This window comes from Thermothelomyces thermophilus, chromosome 7 (genome assembly GCF_000226095.1).
Source record: "Thermothelomyces thermophilus ATCC 42464 chromosome 7, complete sequence".
In the NCBI taxonomy this organism is placed as follows: Eukaryota; Fungi; Ascomycota; class Sordariomycetes; order Sordariales; family Chaetomiaceae; genus Thermothelomyces; species Thermothelomyces thermophilus.
Window position 1 is genome coordinate 2,518,371 of NC_016478.1, and position 25,217 is coordinate 2,543,587.

Here is a 25,217-nt window from a genome sequence, read left to right on the forward strand (position 1 = left end):
CACGAGGCGCTTGCGCTCCTATTCCGTGCATACACTACGCGCAGGTACGTACCCTACGTACTGGGCAAGCTACACTACCACAGTACAGAGTGTAATTCGCACACATCTCCAGCAGTGGGGAAGTCGAACCGTGGGAGGACGATCAGTGACGAAGCCTGCCCGTCTGCCCGGGGGTCCCTGATCTGTGGTTGCTCTCCACACACACACGAGTGAAACTTCCTTGGAACCCTTGATATTGCCGAGGAAGGTTGCATTCCCACGAGTCCGTATCGGGTCTAGATCGTCGCCCGGGACGGCTGCGATGCGATTGTGAGAATCCAACCAGATGTCCGGAGGAGTATGTACAGAGTACGGATTACTAGTGTACTCCGTACTCGTCGGCGTTTGCGGGATTACCGAAGAGGGTATCGGCAGCATCTCTCTGCATCCCACCGCAATCATCGAGCTCGCTCCCCTGCCCTGCCCCTGGAGTGACGGTTGGAGGTGACCTAACAAACTACTTAGTGTATCTAGGGAACGGTGCAGCATGCGGCTGTCGTGGTGGCAGCGAGCTGTGTCGCATCCGCGCGTGTTTCAGGTCCATTCTATGTATCTTGTTCATCTTTGTTGATCGACCGAAGGCGCCCTGTCCGCGAGATTCTGTTGCCCGTCCGATGCTAAAAGGCCAAAGACGCCGCCATCGATCTGGCGGGTTCGCGATCCCCCGCTTTTTGATGTTTCGTGACGTGGAGGACAGGATCTTGAACGACGTGGAGCTCCCATGCGGCGCCCCAACACAACAATCGAAAAAAGAACAACAGCTTTGCTTCAGCCAGGTCTTCGGGGGGTCGGCCAACTCAGGTTCGATCATATCTGTCCCACCTTTACAGAGTAGTTATTCAGACGCGTCGGCTGCATGGAAGGAATCCGCTGCACGAGGTAGACGCTGGCGTAACCCCCAAAAAGGGGATCGCCCATCCATCTTTCCATCAACCAGCTGTACGGGATGCAGCGTGCTGTAGTGTACGGAGTAATCCGTACTCGGTACACTACATTACTGTGTACTGTGCGTACCCAAGGTAGGGGCGTTGGCTGATGTGTAAGGGGTACCTAGTCAGCCAATGACAGCTTCGAGAGTTAACGCGTACGAACGGCGCGTTAACCTGCATGAAGGCCACGCGAAAGGCAGTTATCGACACCCATTCCGAGAGCGATGGGATTCGACACTCGTTACTGCAGTACTGTACTGTGTAGTGTAGTGTAGGGGACCGAAACCCACAACACAAGAAGAGAAGAGAAACCGGAACGCTTTCGCGATACGCCTGTCGGCACCCCCGTCCGCTCTCTTGCATTCGATCGGCGCGTTTGCTACCCGTTTCGGAGTTTTCGGGGGGTGACCCTGGATACTCCCCCAAGCCCCTCCACAATGATGCTTTGGCCCACTCGAGAAGTGCCTCGTGTTTGGGGGAGAATCGCCTGAAATCGGAGAGATTGGGTACCTGCATGTCGACGACGGAGACACGGCAATTGTTTCGTCGAGCGGTTCAGTAGGCTGGAATCGAAGCTCTGAGCAGCCAACAGAACTTGTTTGTGTAATAACGTATGTGCTGCATTGGCTTGATGTCGACTAACTATGCCCACACAGACCGGTGGCCTTGACGTGCAGCGGCGTTATGTGGGAGACCTTGCGAGATGTGGGCAACCCCGACTCTGGGCAATCATGGGCAGGTTAGTTAGGTGGCTCGGAAAACGTTCGACTCCAGTCGTTAGCTGCCTCCACTTTGGTCGAAGAGGTACATACATACTATGCTACATTCGTTACCTACACTAGTGTGAATTGGCGGCTGTGAGGAGGACGCGCTAGGGGATGCCCGCTCCTAAAATAATAAACCAGAGGGGTACTGAGTATCCACATGTTTGCCCGACGATAAAAGGGAAAAAAATATCGGTGGATGCCTTACGCGTTGTCCAGCTCCCGAGCGTGAGCTTGCACGCACCGGGTATCGGTTGATCGCTCTTCGGGGGGTCAGGAAGCGGTCTGGACTGGGCTGTCGCTTCGGAGGGGCCCTACACTTACTTGGGGTGTAATTATGTGCTCAGTGTAATACTGTGTAGTTACCGCATTCGTACGCGTGGTAGCACAAAGCCCGACAAGACCCATGGCGGCTGGGGCCAGCAAGGACGCTAGACAACGCAGGGGCTTGAGGAGGGTGCGGCACCTCCTGCAGCTCAATTCCAGGGGTAGAGGTTAGGCCTAAATGCAGATGCAGATGCAGAGCGGCAGGGGCTCTAACGAACCCGAAAAAAAGTGAGATCGCGCGACAACTTCAACAAGTGCACCCCAGAATCGTTTCTTTAGCTTTACCGCGAACTCCGTGACCGAGATTGAATGCTCGGGGAGAGATCGAACCTCACGTAGGAAGCGGTGGCCCTCAATTTTTCTCTATCCCAGCTCCTTCCATCGATTTATCCTCATCCGCCGCCTGTTCCCCGTTAGCTCCCAGTCGACTCTCGAAGAGACCCGAACACGACCGTAGTTTCCGACGCTCGTTTGTCCTCTTCCGTCCGATATCTGTTCCAGTACTGGGCCCCGGTGCTTCTCTCTCGTGCTGTAAAGGTCGCACATTAGCAGGCGGGGGCCGTTGACTCTGGCCACCCGCCGTCGGGATCGGGCAACACCAGACCGCTTGTTTCACGGTTGCACAAACTCGCCGTCACCGACTTCGTTGTTGGCTGATGCGATTACGAGTTCTTGCCGATTCACACGAGGGCAACAAATAAATCTGACCCTCGGCAGCTACACAAAAAGATAACCGCTCGGGCTCGACCGTCCGTATCCAGTCGGCCGGAGCAGAACACCGAATATAAACAAGGAGAAGAAAAGGAAGATAACAGAACAGGGAAAGCGGCTTGCTGGGAGATAATGTATCATGGACAACTCCTCCGCGCCGCTCGCCGACTACTTCTGGATTGCCGGGATAGAGCATATTACCTACGATGATCCTCTACCCCAGCAACCCCAGCAGCTGGATGATACGATTGCTGAGGATGGTGAGGGAGAGAATAACGAGAGCCCGGTAACGACCCCGTCGCGTGCCACGGCTCGGCATTCTCGCCAGAATTCGGCCAATCGCATTTCCACCCTGTCCAAGCTCTCGCTGTCGCCCTCGATCTCCGGCGAGGGCCGCGTGTTGGAAGACATCGATGGCCACACTAGGAGCAACCGGAGCAGCGCAACCATCCGGCCGATACCTCCGCCGAATCTCGGAGACGAAAACACCAACGAGAATGGCAGTACCGGTGTCAACGGCTCCGGCGGGGGAGAGGGGATCGGGTTCGACGGCTTCCCGACCGACTTCGACTTTGACCAGGCTCTCCTCAAGTTCGCCGCGGAGCGGGAAGACTTCCTAGATGATCTCACATTCAGCGCCGGCGCAAAAATCCACACGAGACCACCGATGGTCAACCCGAGAACCGAGAAGCTGAAGGCCGACGACGCCGACGCGAGCGGAAGGAAGAGCCCCCTCCGCAGCATCCGGGGCAGCATCCGAGGCAGCATCCGCCGCAAGATGAGTTTTAGGGACATGAGCAGCGTGAGGAAGCAACCCATGCCTCCGAGAGCGGGTAGGTACACAGGCGAGACGTGCGTGCTCTGATATGGCGAACGCTTCGCAACTGACACATTGGGTGCCGTGTAGCTTCGGTTCGCACGGCTAGGCGCCTGAGCAATTACAACTCGGTCATCCCTCCGCCCGAGCCCCTGAACCTGGACCCCGACATGCACCCGCTCAAGAGGCGCTTCGAACCGGTCCTGCTCGATAGGTATCCCCAACGGGATGCTTCGGCGGAGGAGCTGGCCAGGAGGGGCAAGTTCCCGGACTACGTACCCATGTTTGCCTTCCCCAACGACATCCAGATCGTGTCCTCGGACGAGCGCCCGCGGTCGACATGGCACGGGTTCACCATGACCTCGGACGACAACTCCAAGATTTACGGCATCACCATCATTGTCTGGACAGCATTGAACGCCGAGGTGGCCGAGGAGGTAGAGAAGCGGTGCGAGCGGTGGCGGCAACGGCACATGAGCAACGAGGAAAGGGAGCTCGCTGCCAGTCTGGGCGGTCGCCTCGCCGCGGAACGGGCGCATCTCTCCCAGCTCCTGGCTCAACTGGGCACCCTGCCCTCGGGATCGGCGGCTAGGGAAGCCATCGACGAACAGATCAGCGCCGTAGAAGAGAAGATTGCGCTGATGACGGAGATGTTGCGGCCGCTGAGACACGGCGCGGCGTCCAAGATCGACGGCCTGACGGCCGGCGAGACGGGTCTCTGGACACCGCGCGCGTTCGGCATCCTCGGCAGAGACCCCTCCAAGATGGGCTTCTGGAAGGAATGGCTCAGGGCGGTCGTCGTTCCCATGACCGACGGCAGTGTGTTGCGGGTAGCGCCCAGCTCCCCCAAGGTCGGGCGTTGGCAACCGCTGGAGCGCTACGTCGTCAACCTTTGCACCGAGGCCTTCAGCCCACTAAGCTCCCTGACCCAGGTGGAGCTGAGTGTTCGCGAGCTGCGCCTGTACGCCCGGAAGGAGGCGGCCAACGAGATTCCGGGATCGAGGACCATCGATATCTACGCCCTCTTCCGGTGCCTGTCGCTGGAGAACATCGTGCTCCTTTTCGAGTACGCCATGTCCGAGGCCCGCATCATCTTCCTCTCGTCACACACCGGCATGCTGCATCTTGCGTGCCATGCGCTCGCCAACCTTCTCTACCCGCTGAAATGGTCGAGCATCTTTATCCCGGTGCTGCCGGCGCGTCTCATTTCGGCGCTCGAGGCGCCGTGCCCTTATATTGTCGGAGTCGAGAGACGGTACGAGAAGATTGAGCTCCCTGAGGACGACTACGTCCTCGTTGATCTCGACAAGGACGTCATCGACGCGACGGCGCAACCTGTCAGCTTACCGCGGCAGCACCGGCGCAAGCTCTTGTCCTTGCTGCAGGTAGCTGCGCCTCACCGTCTGCGGTATGGAGTTGCCCCCGGGCCCCCTCCGTATGCGATTGAAGCCTTCCCGTACGATGCGTTCTCGGCCGAGAGCGAGGCGATCTTCAACCCGGTTCCGGTCAAGAGCACGCTAGGTAAATGGGTGACCCAGAACTCGTCCACGTTTGCCGAACCGGACCCGCCCAATACGATCCGCACCCCTCTGTTCAACGCCTTTGCAAAGGCGAAGGTCGACCCGAGCAAGCCAGAAAGGCCGACAACTTCCAAGTCGAGCAAGGGCAGCCCCCCCTCTTCTGTGTCGCCCGTCTCGATGAACTTCCCGCCGATGCCCACGACCCCTGTGTCGCGCAGCGACTCTGGATTCGCCCAGACTCTCAGGGAGAAGAGGTCCGGGCACTTCGACGAGAAATCTAGGCGCAGCTCGTCGTTCGGCATGGACAAGCACCACCCACCAATGCACAGGCCCAGCCTTCCGTTCCTCAACGGCCACAGTCAGAACCTGTCGATCTCGGCCATCTCGGTTGACTCTCAGTCCTCGTTCGGGGGCTATGCGCCTTCGACGTATGCCCAGTCGACCATTGCCGCGTCGACCATCATGCCCAACATGATGGTCCAACCGGTTCGGAACACAGAGAATACCGTCTGGGTGGAAGGCCACTGCTTCAACTGGGCGGCGGCCGAGGTTAACTCGAACTGCACCATCTGCGAAGAGCGCTCGGAAGGAGACGGCCTCTTCAAGTGCAGCGGTTGCGGCTGCCTGTCCCATAACCGGTGCCTGGGTTTCGTGTCACTGGTATGCCCCGCGGCTTTCCATGCAGACCGCGTGCGGGCAGCATTTGTCCGCTGCCTGGCTAGCCTTCTGTATACCTACCGCAAGCACCTCGGCCGGCCGAGTCGCGAGCAGAAGGCCAACGGTCAGCTGTACGCCTTTGATATGGACGGATTCATCCGCAGCCTGCCCTACGACCAGCAGGAGTACGCGACGATGATGCGGGACACCCAAGGTAAGCCCTCCTTCGCCCAGTTTTCCCGCCTGCTTAACGAGACTAACACGGAAACCCCCCCTTTCTCACCCTCCAGCTTTCAACGAGTTCATCCACGAGCGCGAACGGAACCCCGCCAGCGACCCAGCGATCCGCCTCTTTGACGAGATCATTCTCGCCAAGAAGGCCCGTGGTCGCCCGGCCTTCTCGGCAGGCTTCTCCCGCCTCTCCACCTTACGCGCCTCTCACGGCTTCTACCCGGGCTCCAGCAGCTCCTCCGGGGGAGGAGGAGGAGGCGGCTTCACCGCGCCCAGTGCCGCGGCCGCGGGGCGCGCCGCCAAGGCACCCGGGTACCTGACCGACACGTCGGACCACATCTGGCGCACGGCGTCGGTGCCCGTGCCGTCGGCCAAGTTCCAGGGCGACTACAAGAGCATCGTGACGCGCGTGCCGCTGCGCCTCGAACCGGCGCTGATGAGGGAGCCCAGGGCGATCCAGGGCGTGCCCAGGCCGTCTGAGCAGGGCAAGGTGAAGAAGCTGGTGAGGAAGCAGGTCGCTAGCATGGTGGGACCCCCCGCGGGGTTTCGGGCTCAGGAGTGAGGATTAATGTTGAGCCCCGGTTAATGGACCTCTTAGGTTGCCTAAAACAAAAAGGAGGGGGGGGATTTTATGCTCGGCCTGGGGTTGGGTAGCCCGAGGATGTGTGCATAGCAACGGAAGCGTTGGGTTTGGAGCGTGAGTTTGCTTGGCTAAGGAGCGACGGGACTCCGAAAGAACCCCTCTTAGAATCAATCGGCCATCGACACGGAGTTTTTATCATGGGGCGTTTTCTAGTCCGCGAAATTGGTTGTTTTGGGGGGGGGGGGTTGGTGGGGTGGAGATTCCGATGGTATGCCGTCTCTCGGTTTGTCTCGAGAGGAACAAGGCATGGGGAAAAACAATGTGTAACATGTTTTTTTGTACGATAGGAGTTGTAATCTCTCTGTTTTCATTTGCCCTTTCCCGTCCTCGGGAGGGGGAGCATTGGACGGGTGGGGACTCGGTAGGACGGATGGGTGGAAGAAGGTCGCATAAAATAAAGGATAGCTCGCTGAGTATCAGCATCTCTTTTTTTCCTTTCCAAGGTTTTACACGTTTTAGAGAGATTAGGGGTCGTTGGTTGTTAGTTAAGCCGGACGCCCACTTGATAGATGGTGGACGGGTGGAGGCGAGCCAGAAAACAAGCCACGAGCCTTTCAAGTCAGATTGAATACAAGGTTAGATATATCTCGTCAAACACCATGGCCTGACAGCATGGCTCAACAACTGGACAGGCTATGACGTTGGTCCAGACGGCCTTGACAGGTTTGTGGGTATCTGACGCGGATCTTGCATTATTATGAATTCCCCCTTCTTTCCCTCCGTCGTAGCCGTCCGGGTCAACATTCCGGCTGCTGACATGCGTTCACACGTAAGCACAGAGCGTATCCGCAAAACGTGGAGCAAAAAAAGTTGCTTCCGAGAGCACGCCAGCTGGGCTTTGAATAGTGCAGAAAATGAATCCATTCCCGGTGTCATCACGGAACCGCGCAAGCCATTTCCCTGACCTTTCCTGGCCATTCCATACAAAACCCGCTCGGCTATATCCTATCAACGCCATGCTTTCCCGGCTAAACCCATGCCGACTTTGCTCATCCAAGAATCCCTACGCCCTCTACGGCCCCTGTGGCCTCTCGTCCCCTCTCCCCTTTCCGCTGTCATTGTTCCCATCCTTCCTCGGTTTGTCGTACCTCGGCATCTTCTCGTACGCATTCGGGCTTGGCTTCCGTCTCCTTGACCTCTTCCCATGACCCCTTCCTCGGTGCAAGTGAGAGTGGCCGTCACAATCATGCCCATGGTCGTGCTCGCGGTCTCGTGATTTTTTCCCGCTCCCGCTGTCGACGTCGGAGTCGGAGTCGGAGTCGGAGTCGGACGAGTCGGACGAGTCGGACGAGGAGGAAGAGTCGCTGGACTCGTCCACGCCGCGCGGGCGATGGTAGATGCAGCAGACTATATTGTGTTGAACAACCGGTGTCAGTCACGCTCGGCCGACATATATGAGTGGGTGATTAGAAGTTGTGCGTTCGAGTCTGTATACCTTTAGACTTCTTCCTCCCTAATCCCTCATTGTCCACCACATCGGACCGCCATTGTACCGATCTCCTCGTCGGTGCGTGTGCGCCGCGCAGACGGAGGATGGCTTGCGGTTGGGTCTGGGTTTGCTGGTTTGTGGACTGCGCGGTCTGGGTCTGGCTGAGGGTTGATTGAGATGGCTGTTGTAGCCGCGTTTGTGGGCTAACAGAGGCCATCTTAGTAGTGAGAGTCAGGGATGTTACGGGCGTAGTTGTCGGTCAATATTGAACTGCGGTGACCTTGCGTGGTCGGCTATGATGGCGATTGTTTGCTAAGTACTCCGTACCCCGCAGTCGTTTGTTCGGAGATGTTGTTCGGAAGAGAAAGTCGAAATGGCTATCAAGGTTCACGGCAAACCTTAGATATACACCGAGGGAGGGACAAATGTGTTTAGGCAGCCGACTGCGCTTTTGCACTGAGAACTGGGAAGCGGATGATCAAGAAATTTGGAGGTCGGCCAAGTTGGGTACAACTCGAACCTACATACTCCGTACTGTTGCGAGTCACCCCACGCCGCAATGCCAGCGCACAGACGTTCGGCAGCCGGTTGTGTGGGGGGGTGACGATCTTTGGAAATGACCCCAGTATTCTGGAACCTTGTCTCGGACCCTGGGACCGCCTGGCGTGACCAAAGGCATGCACAATGAGCATGGCACCTTGCATGACAATGTTGTCCGCACCTGAAATCATGTCTGCTGATGGACTCCGAAAGAAGCTATGGTTGATTGCTCAAATGACATGTGTGGCGGGGCTCTTTGATGGAAGCTCTCTAGAAATCATTATACTAATTAATAATAGGCCATTTCGAGCAAAATCCACTTACACATTTATTCTGCCCTACGTCCTCTAATGTAAATAAAGAAAGTATTCTCAAGCACAGACTTACCTTTAACCCGTAAAGACTAATCTGTCCACAGCACTTACACGTGTATCTTCCAACTGCTCCTAACGCTGGCAGCTTGTGCTGTCAGGTGTTGTCCTGCTGCTGCTTCCCGATGCGGGGATGAGGCTTCGTCTGTTTGGGTCACTCATAGCTTAGAGTAACAAGCCACTGAACTAGGAGAAGGACCTTCAAATGAAGCACTGAGTCACTCCTTGTGTTTCCTTCGTGAGATGAAGTGCCAGTGAACGTGCCAGTGAACGTGCCACCAGTCTCGTCTTCTGGACTACGTCGGCCAGCGGCCTGGTTACTCTGCCGACTTTCGCGGTTTCCCGTAAGAACAGAGCGACCATGAAGCCCTTCACGTTCACCCTCACGACCCGTTGCAAATCTCGGCGTCGTGACGTGATCCCTCTTCTTCTACTCCTACTAACCACTTAATCCCATCTCATTCAAGGCCCGGCGAGCAGTAATATAGATCTAGGTTGTGTCTCACTGCAGGAGGCAACCGCGGAAGGCAAGCAGCATGCCGAGCTTGCAAACAGGCAACTTGAACTCTTGCCGATACAGTGTTTTTGCTTTCCACTAGTGGATGAATGAAGTCACTTACGGCAACCAAAAAGGCAGCCACGACCCACGCCCATCACTGAAAGCTGGTCGTGCGAGGCCGGCTGCGACTTCCCTTCCTCGTCGCCGCCCACCTTGACTGACTCAACCCACTTTACCAGCGGACCGAGATAGTATCGTCGTCTTGCGCGTTCTTCCCATCCAAGAAAGGCAGTCGCTGAGGCAAGCAGGCCCCTTCCTTTCCCGACATGATGGGCGTCTTTAAAGACGAATCGCAGGCGCCCGATGCTGATAATCAACCAACTCCCCACGCGGTCGAGAATAAAACAGAGTCAGCGACAGAACATCAGCGAACTGTCGGCGAACACGCTACCGAAATGCCCCCGGGCGGCAAGCCGCGGCTCAACACGCTGCGGCGCGAGGTCGACTTAAGCTCGCTTTTGAACTCCGGCGAAAAGACCGAGTTGACGGCGCTCGTTGGCAGGGTGACCGAGTCTATGCTCAAGGATCTCACCCAGCTGTTCGATCCCGTTCGTCCCGACGGCAAGGCGGAGGCAACGCGCACCACCTTCTGGAGCAGATTGCCTAATTACCTCAAGGATCTGAGCCTGGGCGACCCTTCGAATGGCGCCCAGGCCCGTGCCAACCACGTGGAGAACGTCAAGCCCTCTAGCTCCAAGAAGACGGGTAAGGCCCAAGACAAGCGCGGCGACGCCCACAGTGCTGCTGGCGCCCCGAACCGAGAAGAGAATGACGTGGTGCCGCGGCTTCAGGAGCTGAAGAAGGAGGCTCTGCTGCATTTCAAGAAGTGGCAGGTGGCTGTCAACAAGAGGATCAACGACATCTCGATCAAGAGAAGCCCGGATTCCCAGCCTGACCCGGCATCTGCTGGCTCAAAAAAGCGTCCGCCGCTCAATAAGAGAGGTAAATCAAGCGGTAGGGCTCTCCCACCCGGCGCTCGGCCTTTCAGTCTGCTGACGAGGTCACAGGTCCAAAGACTGCATCCACGCCAGCCATTATCAGCCTGGAAGCGGACCCTGTTCTGGTACAGCTCTACCCGCCCGTCCCGACAACGCTCTCATCTTGGCCCGCCGAGAAGAGGTGTCTCCTGCTTCACGCGTTGCTTCTCCTGCTGTTGTCCATCGAGAATTATGGCGCGTATACCCGCACTCTGCTCCAGAGGATGACATCGGCTCTTCAACTGCCTCTGCGCGTCCTCACCGAAGACGAGCTCAGGGTGTGCGGTGCCTTGGCCCAGATTGCCAAGGACATCCCACCCGAGTTTCTGGCACCAAAGAGGAGTGAGGATAACAAACCCCCTAAACGGTGGAGGGCTGGACTGGGAGGAACATCTGCAGCCACTATTCCGGTGTCGGCCAGCGGCATGGCCGCAGCACTTGAGGCAGCCCGTATCGGATCCGTTCTTGGTATTGTTGGGATTCCGGGCACGGCCGCAGCGAGTCTTCTTGGTATTATGGGCGAAAATAGCCTGGCTGCAGGGCAATTGTTTGGCATATATGGCACCAGGAACCCCGGCAAGATGATGGATCACTACCTCAAGGATGTCGGTGACTTCGCCTTCCTACCGCTCCGCGGTTCGACGGGCGAGAATCTCGAGCTTGGGAAGATCGCCCCCGAAAGCCGCCGTCTGCGAGTCATCCTAGGCATCAGTGGATGGCTGACAAGCAAGGACGATGCAATAAGTCCTTGGCAGTGCTTGGGTCACCAGAGCGAGGTGTACGCTGTCCGATGGGAGCTCGACGCCTTAGGGAAGCTGGGAAGCTCGTTCGATACGCTTGTGCGGAGCGCGGCATGGTCCATGGCAAAGAAGGAAATCATGGCTCGGGCCAGTTGTGAGCCACGCACCAGGCCCCCTAGCCGCTCTGCCATGATGGCTAACCAGCATGGGCCAGTATTCTCCAACTTGATAGACAGTTACTGGCCGGAGAGCCTGCTCAGGATGAGCAAGATCATCGACAACAATTGGAATAACGGCATGGTTCGCGCCGACAAGCTCGGTGCTGCTCTCGCCGACGTCATCATGAGCAAGGCGCAGGGTGAGCGCGGAGTTTCGCTGATCGGTTATAGTCTCGGTGCCCGTGCCATCTACGCCTGTCTGATGTGTCTCGCCGAGAAGCGAGCGTTTGGACTCGTAGAGAACGCCATTTTGATTGGGACGCCGGCACCATCCGAGCCTCTGGCGTGGTGTGCCATGAAGAGCGTGGTGCCTGGTAGGCTGATCAACGTGTATTCGGAAAACGATTACATCCTCGGGTTCCTCTATCGGACTGGTAGCATCGAGTTTGGCCTTGCGGGTCTGCAGCGCATCATCGGGGTTGATGGCATCGAGAATGTGGATGTCACTGCTAAGGTCAGTATCCACCCTCGATACCAATACCTCGTGGGCAGCATCTTGCGACACATCGGTTGGGAAGACACGGACACGGCACAGATTGCCAGGGACGAGGCCGAGATGTCTTTCTATGACGACCGCAACCGGAAGCACGAGGAGCGACGGGACGCAGTGGAGCTTAGTAAAGTGGCAGCCAACAAGGAAAATGGGCAGGGGATTATCCGGACCAGAATGCGGAAGAAGAACAAGAAGTGAGATGGCGGGTCAGATACGGTTGTCGGGTTTGCTTGAGGCACACAAGTCTTGGAGAGGCTGGCTTTAGTAGGAGGATAAGCGGCAGAGAAGGTTATGGTATCTATGTTCATTGTATTAGCACGCGGCGCTTTAGCCCCAGTGGGCATTATCTGAGAGGACTGACAGCATAGCCTGATGATGATGATGATGATGATGCTTGGGCCCCTGTAGCGTCGACTGATTTGTTGGTGACCAGGACAAGCCCGAATAAGATGAGAACACCGCTTCTCTCCCCGGAGAAGCACTGAAGAGGGTCCAGAATTGAACCCATAGCGTTTGCCTCGCTTCAACGTCCTTTTGGCGTTCTGCGCGCGGCACACGCCAAAGTTACGACCCTCGGTCGAACCCTTCCACAAACCCATTGCTCGTAGCAGCAGCGCCCTTCCCGCTCCTTACAACGAAATATCTCCCGACTTTTTCCGCCGCACACCCCAGAACATCCCAGTCCTCCACGCCCTCGATCTGCTTCTGCCCCTGCCCGCCTTTTCCCCCAGACGTCGTCGCCGTGCCCGTCCTCCTCCTCCGCGGGCGTCTGCAGCGGCCCACGACCTCCTCCTCGGCCAGCGCGTGCCGGAGGGTGTCCACGGTGACGGTGGCCTCGCGCAGCCCCGCGGGTGTCTCGTCGCGGATCGAGGGGAGCGGGTCGACGCCGTCGGTGTCGACGCGCTGGACGTCGCGCACAAAGTGCAGCTGCGCGTCCAGGTCGGCCAGCATGCGGCGCGCCTCGGCGTCGTCCGCGGGCTGCGGCAGGGCCGAGAGGCGGAGGAGGTGGCTTAGCTGGTCTGGCGTGATGGAGGGTTCTTTTTGTGGTGGTTGCGATGATGAAGGCGATCGTGACGCGGACGGCGGGAGGAGGGTGCGGACCGACCAGGTCGGCTTGGAGAGGAGGGCGTAAGGGTCATGTTGCGGCCGGTGGGCGTCGTGGTGGGACGGCTGAGAGGAGGACGAGGAAGACTGGCGGGTTTGGCCGGTTTGGCGGGATAGGAGTCGCAGTGTCCCCGCGAGGCGCGGCAAGGCGCGGCACGGCCACGGGCTGGCCATGTTTGCTGCTGCGACCTTGTCTGGTTTGCGGTATTGGATCGTTTCCCGAGAGGCTGAGACGAGATAGGTTCGAAGCTTAAGGCGGAGCTGCGAGCGTACAGTACTGCTACGTTGGTGTACTCTGTAGTGTGCTATCAAGTACACGTACACCTAAGGTTGGGATTAAACTTTGGTTCGTGGACGGAATTTACAAATTATTGGATAAAAAGACCGCTTTCCTACTTGGACAGACTTTACTGCGTACGGAGTACGGATTACACTACTGATGTGCGGATCCGTATGTACGGTACATACATACAAGTAAGTACTCCGTATGGTAATCTTGAAATCACGCTAAACTGATAGGGAAGTTCAAACGGGACCCAACGCGCAACACCTGGCGTCATAGCTTCAGCCCTGTAAGCTTTGAGAAAGTCCAGTTGGCCCACACGCCCCGCCCCCTCTAACGCATAGGCACGGCTTGAGCGACTGGCGGTATAATACACTACAGCAACGCGACCACACGATCCTTGATTGACAACGAACCCCCTCCCCTGTGTACCAGAACCCTTCAGGAAATCACTGAAACGACGACACCATGGCTCTCGACCCACGCGCGCTTGAAGAGAAGGTGCGCCCTCCTTTCCCCCTCATCTCCTCGGCGTTCGTTGTACCCCTCGCACAGCTACTGAACAACTTGATGCACCGCAGGCCAAGAAGACGCTTCAGAGCGCAGGCGGAGGTTTCAGCTTCTTCAGCAGCAACAAGGAAGAAAAGTATCTAAATGCCGCCGATCTCTACGTCCAGGCGGCCAACGCCTACCGGATGGAGAGGATGAGTACGTCGGAGCGAGCGCCCACGCGATTGCCAGAGTCGTGCTGACCCTCCCCCCCCCCCCCCCCCCGCGGGAAACAGATAAGGAAGCGGGACAGTGCTTCGAGGCGGCGGCCAAGATCCACCAGGAGAAGTTGAACGAGCCGGACGACGCGGCCAACCAGATGGTCGACGCCTTCAAGGTCTACCGCAAAGACTACCCCCAAGACGCCATCCGCTGCATCAAGGCGGCCATCGCCCGGTACCAGGCCAAGGGCAACTTCCGCCGGGCGGCATCCCACCTCGAAAACGCGGCCGAGCTGCTCGAGGAGACCGGTGATCGCAAGTCCGCCATGCCGTTCTACAGCGACGCGGCGCGCTTCTACGAGGAGGATGGGGCGAAAGCGTGAGTAATAATTCACTGCGCTCCTTCAAGTTTCTTTTTTCCCCCCTTCTCTTTTTCCCCGTTTACTTCATCTGGGGTTGAATTATCCATTGACGCTGTCGCGATAGTCTGGCGAACAAGAACTGGCTCAAACTGGCCGATGCTGCCGGTTTGGACGGCGACTACTTCAAGGCGGTGGAGCACTACGAAAAGGTGGCCGACTCGTCCCTCGATAACCAGCTGATGAAGTACTCGGTCAAAGACTACTGGTTCAAGGCGGGCATTTGCATCCTGGCGACCAAGGACCTCGTCAGTGCGCGCCGAAACCTAGAGAGGTACAAGGAGAAGGACCCGTCGTTTGCGACGCAGCGAGAGTGCCAGCTCCTTTCGGACTTGATCGAAGCCATCGAAGCTGGGGACCAAGAGGTATTCACCGACAAACTGTATGCATACAACCAGATGAGCCCGCTCGATAAGTGGAAGACCGAGATCCTGCTTAGGATCAAGAACCAGATCGAAGAGGCGGACAATGAGTTTTCTTGAGTGGTACTGCCTTGATGGTGTTGGCGTTTGGGATTATAGAGCAAGTAATCGATGGCCCGGGCAAACCCAGAAAGTTACAAGACTTGAATCACTGTGTGAGAGAGAGAGATTGGCTGCTTCGAAGGCCGTTAGAAGTGTGCCTGGTTGAATACGAACGGCAGGGGCCTACTTAAGCCGCGCGGACGACTCCCGTGTGGCCTTTACCCCGACACAAGAGGCCCGTCTGAGTACGCTACAGGGCCTACTGACAAGCTTGAATCCGTGTCCCTGGTAAAGCTACTAGGTACTCACGCCTACTGACGCGGTTACAGCACACTGCTGAAACATTGTGGTCGGCCTGCATAATGAGCAACACATGGGCGATGTCGCTGCCTACCTATGCTCCGCATCCTGCTCATATCGTCTCCGCGCTGCACCTTGTCCAGAGAGAAAGGACAGAATGATAGGGTATGGGGAAATGGTATTATCTCCTACCTCAAATGGCAAACACCCACGGTGCGAGAAATCTACCTTGAGCATATATGTGGTGGCGGCCGTGGTCCGCTGCTAGTCCGTCGTGGAAGCTACTCATAGCTCTGTTTCTCGGTCGACTGTTGGTCGGTCCCAGATGCTGAGTCTGTCTGTTTGCGCATTGCCCGCTGATAAACGAGCTCGATGGATGAACATCCTGTTGGTGTGTAATGCTTAAGTGTAGTGAAATGGTTCGGCACTCCCCATCCTTGTTTTATCATCTCCTGAGTACTGAGTAGATGGCTAGCAAACCATCAACTAACCCTGAGCTTTCGCTTTTCCCGGTGCCAACCCTTATCATAATTTTTCCTTGGGGAGGTGGGGTTGACCCCGGCCGATAAGCGATAACACCCAACTTTTTGGCTCGCTCCTCTGAAATTTCTCGATCGCCAGACCCGAGAGGTGCTTCGTCTTGTATGCCAAATCTTGGGGATCCTGGCTGCCAAGATGGGTTCTCCTTCGCTGCAAGAGAAGCTGAACAAGATCCGGTCTCCGAATCTGCAAAACCAGAAACAGGTGGGTTTTTTTACACTGATCGTTTTGTCCCGCCATGCTTTCCCCACGTTATCCTCCCAACTATCGATTCCGGAGCTAACATTAACATGCCTTGCAGACCGCCACTGTTCTCGAGGGCGTCGAATCCGCCTTCAAGGAGCGCAATACCGAACCCACACCGACCGCTTACTTCGCAGCACTGCTCAGTCTCCTCGACAACCAAAAACTCGCACAGCCCGTCGTCTATCTCCTCGATGTCGTGACACCATTCACGCCCGAGCCCCTCCTTCGCGCCAAGTTCACTCAGATTCTCACCATCTTGGCGCCAGTGCTGTCCCAGCCGGATGCCGATGCGCCCCTGATCAGATCGTCGATTGGCTGCTTGGAAGGCTTGCTGCTGGCCCAGGACGCGGCAGCATGGGAGTTGAGCGCCGCTGTCGTTGGCCCCCGCCGGGCGGTGGGCGGCTTGCTCAGCTTCTCGCTTGATCCACGCCCCAAGGTGCGCAAGAGGGCACAAGAAGCGCTGAGGAAGATCCTGAAGAACCCGCCGCCGAGCCCGTCCCTCGACCACCCCGCCGCAGCCATGTGCGCCGAGACCGCTATGATGAGCCTGACCGCGCTCGCGGAGAAGGCTGCCCGGTTGAGGAAGGAGAAGAAGGTGTCCGAGGGCGTGCACGACCCGGAATTGATCCACGCACTCCAGCTGGTCAAGACCATCGCCTCGGCCAGCGGCGGGTGGCCGAGCAAAAAGATCGAGCCGCTGTGCGAGCTGCTTCTTGGCATTGCCCGGACTGGAAACGAGCACATGAGCATGGCCGTGTTCGACATCTTTGAGATGATCTTTGAGGGGATGGCGGACGAGGTCGCGTCGGCCAAGCTGCCGAGGCTCCTCGAGATCATCAAGGAGTTGCGCCCAGCACCCAACGATACCCAGCTACTCCCGCCGTGGATCGCCATCCTGTCAAGAGCCTATGACGTCTCGGCTCAAATATCGCCCGGAGAGACGTTCCAGGAGATATTGGAACCGTTTAACATGGTGGCGGGGTACCTCGAGTCTGACGCGAAGAACATCCGGATCTCTGCCTCTGAGTGCCTGGTGTCGTTCATGGCGAACTGTGTCCCGCGCCAGGTCCTGGTGGATCCTTCAGTATACGACGAGAAGGTTATTCAACAGCTGGTCAATACCGTTGAAGGCCTCCTCACCGTCAAGTACCAAGCAGCGTGGCTCGAGACGTTCAACGTCATTGGCGCCATGTTTGACGCTCTCCGTTGGAGGGCGGCACCCTACCTCCTCCCCATCACCAAAAGTATCGGTGAGATGCGCGGCAACGACGCGTTCACCGGCAAGCAGGAGGCCGATGAGGTCCTCGGGAAGGCTATCCGAGCCATGGGGCCTGAGGCGGTTTTGAGCGTTTTGCCCCTGAACCTCGCGAAGCCTGCCAAGGGTCAGCCGGGAAGGGCGTGGATGTTGCCGATTCTGCGTGACTACACGTCCAACACCAATCTTTCCCATTTCAAGAGCGAGTTTGTGCCACTGAGCGCGGCCATGTTCCAGCGAGTACTGGACCACGGCTCCGCTGCCAAGACGATGGAGGTCAAGATTTTCGAGACGGTAGTTCAACAGATTTGGTCTATTCTCCCGGGATACTGCGATCTGCCCCTGGATCTTGTGGAGGCTTTTGACAAGGAATTCGCCGAGATGCTCACGAATCTGCTTTACGAGCAAGTCGAGTTGCGACTGGACGTTTGCCGCGCCCTCAGGGCGCTCGTGGAATCGAACCAGGCCGTTGCCTCGGCCACAGACGAAGACGATCCAATCCTCCACAACAGGGTGACCAAGGAGACGGCACAGAAGAACCTCGAGTACCTCGGAACCACATTCTCTGCTGACTTCCTGGCGGTGCTTTTCAACATCTACAGCACAACTCTGCCGCAGAAGCGGGGTCCGGTGTTGCAAACCATCAACGCCTACCTCAGCATCATCCCCCCCGCCCGGCTCATGGAGACGTTCGATCTCGTATGTGAGAAGCTTGCTGCGGCTCTCCAAGAACCAGTTGAAAAGCCAAAGGCCCAGCAGAGCGGCGAGCAGGTGCCTTCCACGGCCCACACGCTCATGGATCTGGTTGTCACCATGTCTATCTACCTACCGAGGGAGAGCTTTGAGGCGCTGTTCAAGATTGCATCGCTCGTTGTCTTCAAGGACGACGACCCGCAGCTTCAGAAGAAGGTTTACAAGCTGATCCCGAGGCTAGCTGAATCTGAAGTCGGCAAGGCCGCCATTGAGCAGAGGCACGCGGAGATTCAGGCTCTCATCCTGTCGAGCGCTGAAAAGGTATCTGCGCCCGCCAGGCGCGAGCGCCTCGCCGCGATCGCGGCACTGATCCCCTTCCTTCCTAATACGTCTCTCCATTTCATTCCCTCCATCCTCTCCGAGGTTGTCATCAGCTGCAAGGAGCACAACGAAAAGGCCCGTACAACGGCGTTTGATCTGCTTGTTCTTATGGGCCACGCTATGGTGGCTGCTGACGGGGCAACCATCGACAACAGCAAAGTCCCGCACATGCCCAAGGATGCGCCGATGGCGAAGGCATCTCTCGAGGAGTACTTCACCATGGTTAGCGCCGGTCTCGCAGGTAGCACACCTCACATGATTTCCGCCACCATCACCGCCATCACTCGCGTGCTCTACGAGTTCCGGGAAACGCTCAGCAGAGACACCTTGTCGGACCTTATCCAAACCATGGACCTCTTCCTGACGTCCAACAACCGCGAGATCGTCAAGAGCGTCCTGGGCTTCGTCAAGGTGTGCGTCATCAGCCTGCCGACCGACCTCATGCTCCCACGCCTCCCGACCCTAATTCCCAATGTGATGGTCTGGAGCCATGAGCATAAGGGTCACTTCCGTGCCAAGGTCAAGCACATCCTCGAGCGCATGATTCGGCGCTTCGGTGTCGACGCTGTCAACAAACACTGTCCGGAGGCTGACCGCAAGCTGATAACCAACATTCGAAAGACCAAAGAGCGCAGCAAGCGCAAGAAGGAGGCCGCCAAGGATGGTGGTGGTGACCTCGACGCCGAAGGTGCCGGCGCTGGCAGGCGCAAGAGTCGCTTCGAGAGCGAGTACGACCAGGCGCTGTACAGCAGCGACGATGAGGATGATGAGGGCAGCGAGTCGGATCACTCGGACGACTCGGATGCCGAAATGAGGGGTCGCAAGCAAAAGAAGCGCGGGGCAGCCCAGAAGCAGGGAGGCAACGCATACATTCTTGAGGATGAGGACGAGCCGCTGGATCTGCTTGACCGGAATGCCCTCGCCAGTATCTCGACGACCAAGCCGAGCCGGTCGAAGAAGGACGGGAAGCGGATGAAAGCCAAGACGGACCCGGATGGGAAGCTTATCCTGGGCGATGATGATGAAGCAATGGACATTGACAGCGGGCCCGCCGCTGCTGGTGATGATGACGAGGAGGAGACTGGTGTCGGCGCGTACGTCGCTGCGCTGCGGGGTAAGGATGTGCCGCGCCGCGGCCTGCGCGGCAAGCTCAAGTGGAACCGCAGGAGAAAGAATGACGAGTCCGACGACGACGAGAGCGACGACGGCATGGATGTTGACGAAGACGCCGCGGCCAAGGCGCTCAGGGAGAAGCGCGGCGCTGGCGGGAAAGGGCGGGCCGCTGGCAGCCGTGCCGGTAGAGGGCGGGGAGTTGCAAGCCGGGTTGGTAAGGGAGGAATTGCCGCTGCTGTGGGAAGGAGGGGCTTGGGACAGGAGAAGCGGAGGGGGCCGGCTACGTACGGGAGCCGGGTGAGCAAGAGCGGGAGCCGGAGGTGAGGAGTCGAAGGGGGGTTGTGTTTGTGTATGTCTGTGAGGGAGGAAGTTATGTGTGGTTGAAGCCGACTGAATTCCGTCTTGTATCTCTCTTGGTGCTGGGTTGTTCGGTCAGAAAATGGTTCCTTGATGTAGGGATCGCAATTGGAATGTGGCTTATTTTTGTCAGATCGTCGCTAGGCAAGATATGGTGGTGCCTGAAGGTTCTCAAGAGGAGCATTCCAGCTCTGGGACTAACTTGCTCTGTCAATGGACCTCTGTTCATAGCTAAAGGTACCTAGGGAAAGAGACGGCGCTCGCTCTAAATTGACATGAATCTTAAACTTCTGACCTGACCCCAAACTATGGAGCTAAATTCAGGGGCGGAAACCGTCTGGCAAAGGTCAGTAACAAAGGAATAGTACGGTTTTCATGAAGATACTGTAATACACACGGTAGACCCACATCCCCAAACTGCTCTTATTCCAGCAAATTCTGCCTCTCTCTTTCCACCTTTCTTTTCCCCTTTCTCTTCCATGAAAGTTGATTTACCCCGGGATCGCAGATATTAGGCCCGATGCTTCAGAGGATTGGAGATTCGTCTCCAGGAATCTGTGTGTGCATTGGGTTGTATTAACCGGGCAGAAGAAAATTGGCGTCTCAAGAATTGCTACTATGCTGGTCCTTCTGGGCCTTGCGATGAGTGGGCGATCCCGTTTGGCCTCGACATTTTCAAAGTCAGCAGCAACCTGCGTTTATTTACTCTTTTGTACCTGGATCCGTGATCGCGTGAGAGACTCGCGTTGTGCTTCGTGCTTGTGCTAGTAAGAAAAGAGAGGAGGCTCTGCTCCCGGTTCCTCTTGAGCTGGACCTCGAGAGTTCAACTTCGGACGACCCCTGCCTGTATCTGGAATCAGCGCTCCTACACGAGTGGGAGAGTTCCTTTGCCGCAGCATCGTTGGCACTGACAAGCGCACGCAGAGGGCCCCGGTAAGCAGAAGATTGAAAAGGAACGAAAAAAGTGAAAGACAAACAGTGACAGTAGCTAAGTCGCGCTTGATGGACTTCAAAAAAAAACGTGAAAAATCTCGGAGCACCAAAAACGTCACCTGTAGGATTCGAACCTACGCTCCCGAAGGAACTGCCTAAGCAGCTAATTGTGAATTAGCAGGGCAGCGCGTTAACCACTCCGCCAAAGTGACTTCTGATTGGGGCGGTCCTATTCCTTGCTCTACATTACCACAACCCATGGCCCACACTTGATTCCTCTTCATCTTTCTGTCTCCGCTGCCCCTTTGTATTCATTTATTAGTACGATGCTATTAAAGTTACGCCTGACCTTGGGCAAGTTTGTTCTGGAACGCCTGTAGTTTTCCTCTTGGGAGCTGTTTTAGGCGCATTCGGACCATAATGACCACGGCGGTGTCAATGTGGGCAGGAACGATTGGGCCAGCAGCGTTATGCACGCGCCCCACTGCCTTGTTACCGCCAGCAAAGCCCGAGGCCCTCCTTCCTGGCTGCCGAAAGTCGCGGTTGATGCTCAAACCCCAATTTATCAGACAAAATAACTCCTGCCTGACTAAAAGTTCAAACACATCTCGGCCTCCGAATGGTCACGGAGATGCGCCTCATAGCCCCAATGGTAGTCAATGCCAACCAGCTTCATTGCTCTGTGTCAACTACCATGCTGTTCGCTTTCTTGCCACCTCTGCCACGTTGTTTTCTCCGAAGATGAGCTGTCTGAAGCGCGGTCTGGTGCCAAGATAACCGAGAATGGAAACACACTGAAGAGCCGAGGATGCGAGTCGCCTCATTCTCGGTGACAAGCGCCTGGATATCCGCTTTGCGGCCCGCATCCGGCCCGCATTGGGATCAGCATTTGCTGCTTTATTTTCGTTGCTGGCTGCCGGGACTCCCCGCTAGCTGAACATGACTGGGTCCGGCGTTGCCAGCCACGCTGCGCCCGAAGCCCTGGAGCCCACCTCCCAATTCGATGCCCAACAGCTGCTGCGTGGTGCTTCCAGAACGACCCAGTGATGGGCCGTTGACGTCGGGGAGCCGGGCTTGATATGTCTCACTACCCCACTGCTGCCACGGGACCCCGTTTGCCAAACTTAGTCGATACTCGTCCTCGCTTCTTTACGGTCGCATCTCTCATCGTTCTTTTTTTTTTTTCCCTTCTCTCTCTACCGGCCGATTTCATGTCCCGCCAGCACCATGCTGAACCGGGCTAACCCGTATCCTAGGAAGAAGGTGGCGGTTGTTGGCGGTGGCTGCGCTGGGATCGCGGCCTTGTGGGCGTTGAACCGTAGTCCTCATGATGTCTACCTGTACGAGGCCAATGGCCGCCTTGGCGGGCATACTCAGACGGTGGAGTTCACCAAGGGCAAGTACAAGACCCTGGTTGACACGGGTTTCATCGTCATGAACACCGAGACATACCGTACGTTGCCCGTTTGTTCGGATCTTCAACCGGTCGGCCGTGATGTGCATTGGCTAACTCCCCGAGCAGCGAACTTTCTCAGTTTTCTCAAGAGGATCGGTGTGGAGACGGAACCGACGGAGATGAGCTTCTCTGTGTCCCGAGATCACGGATGGTTCGAGTGGGCCGGCACCAGCTTGAGTACCGTGTTCTGCCAGAGGGGTAACCTGCTCTCACCGAGCATGTGGCGCATGCTGTTCGACGTGGTCCGCTTCAACAATTTCGCCCTGGATCTTCTGAGGGCGGACGACTCGACCGATGAGACCATTGGGGAGTACCTCGAACGCCAAGGGTATTCGAAAGCCTTCCGCGACAACTACCTCATCCCCATGGCGGCTGCTGTGTGGAGCACAAGCCCGGACAAGTGCGCGCTCGACTTTCCGGCGGCGACACTGGTTCGTTTTCTGTGAGTGGTCACCCTGGATTTCCGGAGAATCTGGAAGCGCGCTTGGTTGTGCTGACAGAGCTCTGGCAGGTGGAACCATCATCTGCTCTCAACGGTCGCCGCGCGGCCACAGTGGCTCACCATCAGCACGGGGTCCAAGACATACATCGACAAGGTCATGAAGGGCTTCCCGTCCAACCACTTGCGGCTCAACACGACCGTGACATCGGTGACCAACGATGCTGATGGACGCGTACGGCTGCACACGGAGGGCGGAAAATCTGAGGTGTTTGACCACGTCATCCTGGCGACGCACGGCGACCAAGCGTACTCTATCATTCTCGACTCGGCGACCGAGGAGGAGAAGTCGATTCTGTGCAACTTCCGTACGTCACAGAACGAGGCCGTGTTGCATTCGGACACGTCTTTGATGCCCAGGTCTCGGGCTGCCTGGTCGAGCTGGAACTATCTATCCAGATCGACGTGGCTAAAGGGCGAAAGCAACACGGACCAAGTATGCATAACGTACAACATGAACATCCTACAGCACATCCCTCGCGACGCTTTCGGCGACGTCCTGGTCACGCTCAACCCGTTGCACGAACCGGATCCGAAGACGGTCCAAGGGCGGTACAGCTACCGACACCCGCTGTACACTCCGGCTGCCGTCCGGGCACAGCAGCGGCTCGACTCGATTCAGAACAGGCGCGGTATCAGTTACGCGGGAGCATGGACGAAGTATGGGTTCCACGAAGACGGCTTCAGCAGCGGACTGCGCGTGGCGGTGGAGCACCTCGGCGCCACCATTCCGTTCGAGTTCAAGGACTCGACGTGTAGCCGCGGTGAAAGGCCGAAGCTGACGCTCTTGGACCACATCGTGAGACTGTTGATTTCGCTGGTGCAAATGTTTTTTCTCGACATACTGGATGGGCTGGTGCATGTGGTGAACAGGTCAACAACGCGGCGGCTGGCGTTGAGGGTAAACAGTCCGCCAAGCATCAATGGGCGGTTGCATGAAAAGGAGCATTGATTTTTTTCCCCATTTTCTTCTCTCTTTTTTTTTGCCCTTTTTTTTTTTTTCTTCGGAGCGGGTTGGATTGCATACCGTATCTCAGGCACGATCTCGCGAATTGAGATGCACCGTTCTACAACGGAACTCGATTGGCTGTTCCTCTTTTGGCAATCTTGTTGTAAGTGGCCTGCTGTGCACCACACTGGAAAACCCAAGCACTGCAGGGCCCCACTAAGCAGCCGGCAGCACCCGCTCGCCAAGAAGCTTCGCGTTCCCCTCCCGCTGCCGTTCGCGGGTCGGATGATCCATTCCCGACCAGACCGAACACGAGCCTCCGGCAACCCGCAACCTCCGATACCATGAGCTCAATACCGCGCTTTGCGCAGCGCGTAGCCGCTGAAGCGTCCTCCAGCTGGCACTGCCTCTTCTGCCGGCGCGCCGGCGCTCAATGGCAGCAGCCGGCTGCTGCTTCGAACTCTGCGAGAGCGACAACAACAAGCAGGTCGTGGTCGTCGTCCGGATCCAAGCGGCTCTTCTCGGAGAGCTTCCCTAGGCGGCAACAGCAGCAACAACAACAACAACAGCAACAGCATGGGGCAAAACCGGGGGGGACGGCGCCGGGGATGGACGAGATGAGCGAGGAGTACAAGAGGCGGAACCGATCGACTGCGTAGGGCTTCCTTGTTTTCTTGTCCTTTTCGGATCGGGTCGGTATCTGCATGGGGGGAGGGGGAAATGGTCTGGTAGTTTGCTGCGGGCTGCGATGGCCGGGTGTTGACTGGTATGCTTTGCATTGCAGGTATTACACGATCAGCATCATCCTGGGGACGGTCGCTCTCTCCTATGGCTCGGTGCCCATGTACAAGATGGTATGTCCCATTTCCCTCCCCAAAATCCCCTTAACTAACCCGACGCACCTCGTCCTTCTCCGGTCCTTAGATCTGCCAAACAACCGGTTGGGGTGGCCAGCCGGTCCGCGCGCACGGTACCGCCACCTCGGAGACGTCGCCCGAAGAGCTGGCCTCGCGCCTCGAGCCCGTCAAGGACGCGCGGCGCATCCGCGTGACCTTCTCGTCGTCCGTGTCGGACGTGCTGCCCTGGAAGTTCACGCCGCAGCAGCGCGAGGTGCGCGTCCTGCCCGGCGAGACCGCGCTCGCCTTCTACACGGCCACCAACCTGTCCGACAAGGACATCGTCGGCGTCGCCACCTACTCGGTCACGCCCGCCCAGACGGCCCCCTACTTCAGCAAGATCCAGTGCTTCTGCTTCGAGGAGCAGCGCCTCGCCGCCGGCGAGACCGTCGACATGCCCGTCTTCTTCTACCTCGACCCGGACCTGCTCAAGGACGTCAACATGCGCAACGTCCACACCGTCACGCTCAACTACACCTTCTTTAGTAAGTCGCGCACTTCCTCCCCTCCCCCTCCCCCCGCGGACACGTTTCAGCCCAAGTCGTCGTGTATCTGGCGGAGAGTGGGACCAGGAACGCTGACTGCGAGCAGAGGCGAGGTATGACGAGAACGGCCGGTTCCAGGGGCCGCCGGGATTCTGAGGCGTCAGCTATA

At 57.4% G+C, this 25,217-nt stretch overlaps 8 protein-coding genes and 1 non-coding gene across 9 annotated transcripts; 6 read left to right on the top strand and 3 right to left on the bottom strand.

Annotated features, from left to right (window-relative positions):
- The first annotated feature begins 2,757 nt into the window (after window positions 1–2,757).
- On the top strand, window positions 2,758–6,822 carry MYCTH_2312518 (uncharacterized protein). Its single transcript, XM_003667051.1, has 3 exons — window positions 2,758–3,603; window positions 3,678–5,978; window positions 6,055–6,822. Exons 1-3 carry the CDS (start codon window positions 2,910–2,912, stop codon window positions 6,555–6,557), a joined length of 3,498 nt encoding a protein of 1,165 aa, XP_003667099.1. The 5' UTR covers window positions 2,758–2,909; the 3' UTR covers window positions 6,558–6,822.
- A 606-nt stretch (window positions 6,823–7,428) lies between these two features.
- On the bottom strand, window positions 7,429–8,375 carry MYCTH_2312519 (uncharacterized protein). The gene is made up of 2 exons (XM_003667052.1): window positions 8,074–8,375; window positions 7,429–7,985 (listed from the first exon to the last, which is right to left on the bottom strand). Exons 1-2 carry the CDS (start codon window positions 8,282–8,284, stop codon window positions 7,651–7,653), a joined length of 546 nt encoding a protein of 181 aa, XP_003667100.1. The 5' UTR covers window positions 8,285–8,375; the 3' UTR covers window positions 7,429–7,650.
- Window positions 8,376–9,806: 1,431 nt separating this feature from the next.
- MYCTH_2131034 (uncharacterized protein) lies at window positions 9,807–12,163 on the top strand (the record flags this gene model as incomplete). Its single annotated transcript, XM_003667053.1, has 4 exons — window positions 9,807–10,479; window positions 10,545–10,856; window positions 10,914–11,408; window positions 11,469–12,163. 4 exons carry the CDS (start codon window positions 9,807–9,809, stop codon window positions 12,161–12,163), a joined length of 2,175 nt encoding a protein of 724 aa, XP_003667101.1.
- Window positions 12,164–12,323: 160 nt separating this feature from the next.
- On the bottom strand, window positions 12,324–13,450 carry MYCTH_2312522 (uncharacterized protein). Its single transcript, XM_003667054.1, has one exon. It carries the CDS (start codon window positions 13,241–13,243, stop codon window positions 12,530–12,532), a length of 714 nt encoding a protein of 237 aa, XP_003667102.1. The 5' UTR covers window positions 13,244–13,450; the 3' UTR covers window positions 12,324–12,529.
- A 161-nt stretch (window positions 13,451–13,611) lies between these two features.
- On the top strand, window positions 13,612–15,303 carry MYCTH_2312523 (uncharacterized protein). Its single transcript, XM_003667055.1, has 4 exons — window positions 13,612–13,853; window positions 13,934–14,060; window positions 14,138–14,441; window positions 14,549–15,303. Exons 1-4 carry the CDS (start codon window positions 13,821–13,823, stop codon window positions 14,961–14,963), a joined length of 879 nt encoding a protein of 292 aa, XP_003667103.1. The 5' UTR covers window positions 13,612–13,820; the 3' UTR covers window positions 14,964–15,303.
- Window positions 15,304–15,854: 551 nt separating this feature from the next.
- Window positions 15,855–20,130, top strand: MYCTH_2312526 (uncharacterized protein). The gene is made up of 2 exons (XM_003667056.1): window positions 15,855–15,989; window positions 16,087–20,130. Exons 1-2 carry the CDS (start codon window positions 15,921–15,923, stop codon window positions 19,795–19,797), a joined length of 3,780 nt encoding a protein of 1,259 aa, XP_003667104.1. The 5' UTR covers window positions 15,855–15,920; the 3' UTR covers window positions 19,798–20,130.
- Window positions 20,131–20,876: 746 nt separating this feature from the next.
- MYCTH_t190 lies at window positions 20,877–20,975 on the bottom strand. Its single transcript has one exon. It is a non-coding gene; the product is annotated as a tRNA-Ser (tRNA).
- Window positions 20,976–21,799: 824 nt separating this feature from the next.
- On the top strand, window positions 21,800–23,798 carry MYCTH_2312527 (uncharacterized protein). The gene is made up of 3 exons (XM_003667057.1): window positions 21,800–22,216; window positions 22,286–22,661; window positions 22,731–23,798. The coding sequence occupies exons 1-3, from the start codon at window positions 21,991–21,993 to the stop codon at window positions 23,668–23,670; spliced, it is 1,542 nt and encodes a 513-aa protein (XP_003667105.1). The 5' UTR covers window positions 21,800–21,990; the 3' UTR covers window positions 23,671–23,798.
- A 486-nt stretch (window positions 23,799–24,284) lies between these two features.
- Window positions 24,285–25,204, top strand: MYCTH_57338 (uncharacterized protein; the record flags this gene model as incomplete). The annotated part of the gene is made up of 4 exons (XM_003667058.1): window positions 24,285–24,322; window positions 24,452–24,503; window positions 24,592–25,048; window positions 25,152–25,204. The coding sequence occupies 4 exons, from the start codon at window positions 24,285–24,287 to the stop codon at window positions 25,202–25,204; spliced, it is 600 nt and encodes a 199-aa protein (XP_003667106.1).
- Between the last annotated feature and the right edge of the window lie 13 nt (window positions 25,205–25,217).